The sequence below is a fragment of the Danio rerio genome, chromosome 8, assembly GCF_049306965.1.
Source record: "Danio rerio strain Tuebingen ecotype United States chromosome 8, GRCz12tu, whole genome shotgun sequence".
NCBI lineage: Eukaryota > Metazoa > Chordata > Actinopteri > Cypriniformes > Danionidae > Danio > Danio rerio.
The window spans coordinates 38,265,173-38,273,385 of record NC_133183.1 but is presented as its reverse complement, the minus strand read 5'-3'; the positions used below and the strand labels follow the sequence as shown (position 1 = coordinate 38,273,385).

The 8,213-nt window shown below is 39.4% G+C and overlaps 1 protein-coding gene across 2 annotated transcripts; it reads right to left on the bottom strand.

The window, feature by feature from the left end:
* Positions 1-1,152: 1,152 nt before the first annotated feature.
* LOC100007007 (E3 ubiquitin-protein ligase RBBP6-like) lies at positions 1,153-3,473 on the bottom strand. 2 transcript variants are annotated; one of them, XM_073908997.1, is made up of 7 exons: positions 2,595-3,473; positions 2,305-2,401; positions 2,126-2,201; positions 1,891-1,979; positions 1,754-1,814; positions 1,512-1,651; positions 1,163-1,416 (listed from the first exon to the last, which is right to left on the bottom strand). In XM_073908997.1, the coding sequence occupies exons 1-7, from the start codon at positions 2,752-2,754 to the stop codon at positions 1,242-1,244; spliced, it is 798 nt and encodes a 265-aa protein (XP_073765098.1). In that variant the 5' UTR covers positions 2,755-3,473; the 3' UTR covers positions 1,163-1,241. The 2 variants fall into 2 exon arrangements, with proteins under 2 accessions (NP_001373454.1, XP_073765098.1); NM_001386525.1 differs by lacking the exon at positions 1,754-1,814 and having other exon boundaries at positions 1,153-1,416; positions 2,595-3,411.
* Positions 3,474-8,213: the final 4,740 nt, after the last annotated feature.

Below are 8,213 nucleotides of genomic sequence, written 5' to 3'. Positions count from 1 at the left end.
ATTTGAAAAAAAAAATAATCTGTTGAACGACTTAATTAAATTTTAAAATACCATTAGTTTGTTTATAAGCTGTAATCATTCATTCATTCATTTTCTTTTCGGCTTAACCCCTTTATTTATCAGGGGTTTCCACAGTGAAATGAACCACCAACTTATCCAGAATATGTTTTACGTTGCGGTTGTTCTTCCAGCTGCAACCCATCACTGGAAAACATCCATACACACTCATACACACACACTACGGACAATTTAGTGTATTCAATCCCCTGTACCGCTTGTCTTTGGACTGTGGGGGAAACCGGAGCACCCGGAGGAAACCCACTCCAACACAGAGAACATGCAAACTCCACACAGAGTTCACAGAGGGGAACATTTGTGTTCTGGCCAAGTAAAAGAATAAAATAATGAATATGTTATCGTACAGTTGTGCTTCTGGTTGTTCATGGTTGAAGGTTCTTTGCCAATTATGGTCTTTTTTTATCTGAAGTTGCCTTTCAAAATATCTACTGTCCTATAAAATAAGAGCAAAGGCCCTTAAACAATTAACTCTTCATACTTTAATGTTAAAATGCTGTCTTTTTCAGGTTATTGTTCAACAGTACATTAAACAGATTGTTTAACTGATACAACACAATAAGCCTACAGAATTGTTAAATCAAAAGTGTATTATAAGCAAAATAGTATTTTGTCATTTAAGAAGTGACAGGCAGAACCTTAGCAACTGAGATGGGTTTAGCAGGTGTCTAGCTGAGGAAAGCCAGAGTCTGTTCTGTTGTCACCCTTACTGCAATAGCAGAATAGTGTGATATGTAAAATGTGTTAATCAGTCCTTTTAAACCATGAAGGGGCTAGGTTTGTGTGTAACATGTAAACAGACCTTGTAAACCATGATTTTGTCTGTCCCCATAAGCCTGTGAAATGTCACATAGTTAATTTGAGTGTGTTGTGAAACTAAAATTGCTGTTTTTAAGCGTTGTTTGCCTTTTGTAGCTCAAATAAAAAATTTTGGCACAAGTTTTATGTTCGTAGGATGTTGGCAAAGGTATGTCCCCGTAAACCACCAAAAAGTCACATTGACCTCATAAACCATGTATGCCTGTATGTGTGTGTGTTTGTTGCACTGCTGGAGTGAAGGTTAACCAGTCCACACAGTTCATGCGGCTATAATCTTTATTATCTTTTATTAATAAACTATGTACAATATTTACACGTCGGCTCCAGGTCTCTTGGATGAAGGTCTCTCAGCGACGTGGTCTCTTCTGGTCGCCGCGCGTCTCTGGTGAAGATGGGGAGCGGGACCGTTTCCCTCCGGCGTCCCGGACCGAAGATGCCGCACCTGCTGAGGACGAGGAGGGCAAAGGCTCGGTCTGGCAGGAGAAGGACGGCCTCTTTCTCTTCTCAGCAGCATAGGCCTCACTGAACAGATCGAGCGCAAACACACACAAGCAGACATCATGTGAGATTTGGACAAACACTAGAACATGCGGCTATGCCAAGTACAGTTTACTCACGCGTCTATGATGGGAATGACGTATCGGCCGCTGCCGTCTATCATGACTCCCTTTCGGTCTGGGTCGTCCACCTCCAACAGGAAGCTGCGGGGAATCCCTGTGCTCTTCCGGATGCGCTTGTGCGGCGCGGAGCGGCTGCCCTGTGAATTGAGGAGTGACAGTCAAACTCTGAGCAAACAATCTGACTGATGAGGACAAGAGCTCAAGTTCACAGCAACCGTGAGCTTGGAAAACCCAGTTACCACATTAGTGGGGCAGTGCCTAATGTGGTGTCCCGGGATCCCAAGCAGCCTCATGGCCTCACTAGTGAACATCAGAACCATGAGAATCAGCTCAGACATCTCTCACAAAGCAAACCTGTCAGTGTCTGAACGCTCACCTGCTGGAGTAGTAGCACAGGCTGGACTGGTACATCACCGCTTTCAGCTTGTCCTCCTCTGACGCCTTTGCCTCAGCCAGATTCTCAGTCTGTTTCACAGGCATTTGCACATTTGAATCTTTTTCACCCTCAACCCTTCAAACAATCTCAAATCTCCCTAAGAAGCTGAGTGCGTGTGCGTATATTGTGTGCTTTACATTGCGTTTTGCTATTGTGCTATTCATTTGTTCAATACCTTCAACAACTGCTCCAGTGAGAGGAGTGAAGGATCAGCTCTAGGTGAAGGTTCACGCCAGCGTCCAGCTTGATGTCTGCAAAACAAAGGAGCTTGTGTGACTAAAACACCAGGGACAGACCAGGAGTCTTCATATAACATCTAACAGAGGACGCGTGTGCTCATTTCACAGCACTCACCCAACAAATCTTCTGTTTGAGGACTTCAGTCCCGCCGCAGGGATCCGTCTGATGATGACCGACGTGTTTTTAGGGATGAGAGCATCATCTGTGTATTCTGACAGCAAAATAAAATCAGAATCAGCACATAATTATGGAGCACGGTATACTTTGAGAGCCATTAGCCTTTTAAAACAGCCAAAACATCCCTACATGTCAGCATCAGCACCACCTTACAGCTTCCAGAAGTGTCTGATGTAACGCATCTAATGTTAGCGTAGAACAGTTGAAGTGTCTTTTCCTCAACTCACCTTCATCAGTCTGGGCGTTGCTGATCTTCAGCTGGCAGAACTTCAGCCTCTTGCTCCTCATGATCTGCCGCTTCAGCTCCCCCGCGCTGATGTTGAGGCCTTCAAACTGGAGCGAGTCGTAGGTGAGTCGACTCTGGAACCTGTAGTGAACACAAGACATACTGAACACAAACACAAAGCACAGCGTAATAAAAAGGGTCAAACCTGAGTGATGGGAACAGCAGGCGATCAATCGACGTATCCAACGATCAATAATATCGATAATCTGGAAAAATTGTCACGGAGGACGCAGAGATCAGATGCCAATCGACACAGCGAGATTCAAACAACACCCACAGGACGGTTGTCATGGATGCTGATGATGAACACGTGACGCATGCGCTGTACAACTTCCGGCAATATTATCATTATTAATATTAATTTTATTGATAGTAGTAGTAAAATCATTGCGATAAGTATAATAAAATAAACAGCAGAACAGTTGGCCATCTCTGAATAATACACAGCGACGTTTCCCTGCACGAACGATTCAGGCCTTCGCCAAGAAGACTCGGGTGAGTCGATGATTCAGGGATTGATTCAACTGTCCGTTCATCCTATTGGCTTCTTTGGCTGAATGAATCGTTCAATGCTTTACTCAAATAAAGCGGCCTCTTGCTGCCACCTATTGGGGGTTTGCTTTTTTGTTTTCAAAAGTACTTTGACACTTTTTTAAAGGCACCTTTAAGTTCATTTTTGCACAAAAGCTCGTCTCTGTGCGTTCCAAATGGTTTGAAATTTCCTTAGCACATGGTTTTCTTGATGCGTTTGAAATTTTCAATGTAAATCCACTCGTACTTGCATTTGATCTTTATTATGCCTTAAAATCAAAACTATACTAAAGGTGTCTTATCCAAATGCAGATTTTCATTCAAAACGTTATGACAGAACCATATTACTTTACAGTGGCCCATGGATATATATATATATATATATATATATATATATATATATATATATATATATATATATATATATATATATATATATATATATATATATATAATTATTATATATATATATATGTGTGTGTGTGTGTGTGTGTGTGTGTGTGTGTGTGTTTGTTTTTATTACATGGTGGGGACCTCAGCATGATAGCACACTCACAAAGTGGGGACCAAAAACATAGTGGGGACCGATCGCCCGGTCCCCACTATGTTTTGCCTTTAAAAGACTCAGGGGGCGTTGCTGATATGCCTAGTGCAGTTTTTTCACTGATCCCCACCTTGACCATTTACCTGAATTGAGTGTGTAAGTGTGTGTCGGCGCACTGCTCTATAGCGGTCCTGTAGTCGGATGGCGGTACTGCACCCTGACACACACGACGCAATTCACACACTCTGTCTACTGCACATGCGCAATCTCATAAATGAATCCGACTTTAATCAACTTAATTAAGATCTATCATCAAATTATTCGAATTTTTGGGTAAGTTAGAATTTTTTTCACCATCATAATGTAATAAAATAGGTTATATGACAAATACTTATGTTACAGTTATCAGGTATAGTTAATTAAATGTTTTAACGAATTTCCTGGGTGTTTTAATCGATGTTGTTTCAAATTACGTATTAATATAACACTGATAAGACACAAACTACAGTTCGGTATGTAATTTAACTTGTTTACACGAGTAAAAGTTACTCGCGCTAATGTGCTAACGTGCTAACTGCCCGGTGCTACGTGAGTCAGAGGCCGGGGTGGAGTGCATGAGCCGCGGTCAGACAGTCACCAATCACCGGGCGGCTAAATGGATCGACGGAGGATAAAACCATTAAAAGATGCGGAGAAACACATCACCAGCTCCACTGACAAGACCCATTCACTGGAAACCGAATATATAGAAGGTTACTAAGGTATGTTTTCATAGTTCTTGTATCGTACTTTTTAAATGGTTAATTGCTTTAAACATTTAACGTTAATCCTGAAATAACACTATTATATACTATTTATACGTTAATGTAGTAATATAGAGGTTATAATTAAAATGTGGGGCTATCTGGTCCTAGAAATGTACTTAATTTATTGTTCTATGACGTGTAGAAACGTTTTATTTTAGATAAATAATTATAATAAACTCCAACTTAGTGTAAAACATATATAAAAGTACATAAATGTTCACTGTGTGTGTTTTATTTATTTATTTGCTGTCAACTGGTAGCCTTTTACAATAAGGTTAAATTAGTTAATGCTGGTTAATGCATTTACTAACATGAACAATAAATAATACTTTATTACAGTATTTGTTCATGTTTGTTAACTTTAGTAAATGAAAATAAAGTTGTTCATTACTAGTTGAACACGCACAATGCATTAATTATTGCAATGCATTATTACTGGTACAAGCATGAATTTAGATTTGAATAATGCATTAGTAATTAGTAAATGTTAAACTGATTAATAAATGCTGTACATGCATTGTTCATTACTAGGTCATGTTAGTAAGTACATTAACTAATAAAACCTGATTGTAAAGTGTGACCTGTAAACAATTAAAGTGGAAAAAAAGTTCTTTAAAACTGTCCTAAGCAAGAAGAACAGGTGTTCAATAGTATTAGAACAACATTGAGGAAAGGTTCTGATCCACTTCAAAAGGTTTACTGTATTTATAATTCACACACAGAGAGGATGCTAATGTGAGGTTTTTGTACACTGTTAGACCTTACCAGGCTTTTTTACAGTAGAACACTGGCAACACTGTTGCCAGCTACTCACTGTAAAAGTTTGGTTACAGTAAGTAACTGGCAACAGTGTTGCCAGTTAATTACTGAAACTGAACCATACAGTGAGTGGCTGGCAACAGTGTTGCCAGTTGTTTACTGAAACCGAACCATTGCAGTGAGTAGCTGGCAACAGTGTTGCCAGTTAATTACTGTAATAGAGAAGCAGTGGTAACTAACTGGAAACTGTGTACAGTTAATTACTGTACTGTAGTGTTACAACTCACAGCATTATACTGCATACACAATAGTATGTCAAGGTGTTACTAAAATTAATTAGTATTCTTACCTGTTATTAATTCTTTAAATTAATTAAGTTGTAAATTCTGACAAATTTATTTTATTGTTTTGGCAGCAAACAAATATAAAACAGAAAATGTATAACAAAATTAAGAAATCAGCAGATATAAATATCATCATACATATTACTGAGAGCCACAGGTCTGCACAGCAAGGCTGCAGTCAAACTAACGTTTAAGCATGCAATATTCTGTCATATGGCTCTGCGAATAGGAGTGGGATTAAACAAAATATTTAGAGATTGAAAAAGCAAACAACTGGTCCATAATTTCTGTTCAGACAGGTCATGGTTTGATCTTTGATTAGTCTCAAGCAATCACATGATGTGATTTCGCAGGTCAGAGATCTCCAAGCTTGAACTTTCCAATGCTGCAAACTGTAAAATTTGTCACATGAGCATGCATTCCAGATCTGCAGCATTCACATGCGTATGAATGGAAGTCTAAAGGGAGAAAAGTGCAGTGTGACCGGGACTTTAAGCTGTAACTCTAATTAAACACACCTGATCAAACTAATTAAGGCTTGTTAGAAATCTACAGGTAATGTTGAAGCAGGGTGGGAACTAAACTCTGCTGCGCTGCAGTTCTCCAGGAACTTGGAGTTTGACCCCCATGGTATATAGCAGGGGTGCTCAATCCTGTTCCTGGAGATCTACGTTCCTGCAGATTTCAGTTGCTACCCATATCAAACACACCTGCCTGTAATTATCACGTGGTGTTCAGGTCCTAATTAATTGGTTTAGGTGTGTTTGATATGGATAGCAACTGAAATCTGCAGTAAGGTAGATCTCCAGGAACAGGATTATATGAGGTGCCGTATAGGATTTAAATCAAACTTTGCTTATCAACACATACATAAAACACGTGTATATACACCTATTAATTACTCGCATATACACCTATACTGAATGTTCAAAGCAACATGGATGAAACTTGTGTATATACATATAAACTTGACGCATGAATACATCCACATACACACGCGCATACATATAAACTCGATCCTTACATAAACACCCACATTAACACACGCACATACATATAAACTTGCTGCATGCAAACACACCTATACACACTCGCATATACATATAAACTTGATCTATGCATATACACCCATAAACTCTCACATAAGAATATAAACTTGATGTGTGCATAAACACCCAAATGACACTTGTGCAAACATACAAAATAAAATTCACAAACATATATACAGTTGTGTATATACATATATGCAAGTGATTTCATATGTGTGTATGCATGAATTTTCACAGTAAAAGGAAGTTATTTCACTTTAAAAGGAAGTCGTTTAATTTCAACGTAAAAGTCCTTTGAGTGTAATGAACAAGATTATTATTTGTCATGAATCAGGTTATTGCAAACCTTAAGAAACAGAAATAATGCGATTAATAGAGGAATTACATCTGTTGAAATATGAAAATAGATTATGCTAATTCTAAAAAATAAATAAATAAAAAGGTAATGCAAAGGAATGCTCCTGCAAAATTAAAGGTTTATTATGCAATTAAATTATTGGAAATGGTATTATGGTTTAATAAATATAAAGTTGCTTAAGTAATCATTTTGAATAAAATATGTTTGTCTAATATTAGTTTTTTATGTTTGTTTTATTATTGGTGTCACTATTCGTCAAGGGTTATGATCAAGTGTGCCGCAAGCCTACGTTTGAGTGAAGGTTTCGGCCGTTAGATCGCCCCCTGGGGGCTGGCTGCAGTACAAGTCATAAAGCCCGCCTCCTCCGTGTTAATGAAGGAGACTTGAGCCCAAATAAAAAAAAATATTACACTTGCAATAAAATGTCCCGAAAGATAGTTCTGGTCGATTAAGGCACTGGTTATCGTGCTGAAATAGGTGCAGATCTTCATTTTTGTAAACAGTTTGTTTTTAGCAGTAATTTAATGCTGGGCGTGTCATCGTGATTGACAGCTGTGATTGACATTTTCTCAAAGCGCGGCGTCTGAGCTTCGGCAGGAGACTGAAGTAGACTGAAATGTTATTATTCGATTTCTGTGTTATTTTACGATGACAAAATGAGTTCAGCAGTAAACTATAGTTTCTGACATACATGATCCTGGTGGAACACTGTTTATTCGCTAAGTTCAGGGCTTTTTTCGGGCTTTATTAGTTTGCTGATACACGCCTAGCCACCCAGATAGCAAAACACAGTTCCGGCTAGATTCTCGCCTGCCGGAGACTTATCTCTTAGAGCTCAGACTGACTAATGTTACCTCTGCTGGACCTACTCCGGATGCCTGGACTCACTGCCCGATTCCAGTCCGAGTCAATCGAGCCAGATGCGGCGGCCGAGCGAGCAGGCGCTGCCGCATGCGAGCCGGAATCAGCCCGCGACGCCGCGAGTAAGTTATGCGCTGCGGCCTGCAGCTGGCGCGATTGAATATATAAAACCCTCATATTTGTTAACGTTATTACATCCATTTGTGTTGATATGACAGCAAACGCATGCTGAGAAGTTCGGGGGGCGTAGTTGATTTTACATAAAGCGTTTGATTGAAAGCTCGACTCTGCTCATTTTCGCGGCTCCT

Coding starts and splice junctions, on each gene's coding strand:
- LOC100007007 (XM_073908997.1), bottom strand. CDS start 2,754: ATGTCTTGTGTTCACTACAGGTTCCAGAGTCGACTCACCTACGACTCG. Junction 1,980..2,125: donor CACTGGAGCAGTTGTTGAAG/GTATTGAACAAA, acceptor CCTGTGAAACAG/ACTGAGAATCTGGCTGAGGC. Junction 1,417..1,511: donor GTCATTCCCATCATAGACGC/GTGAGTAAACTG, acceptor CGATCTGTTCAG/TGAGGCCTATGCTGCTGAGA.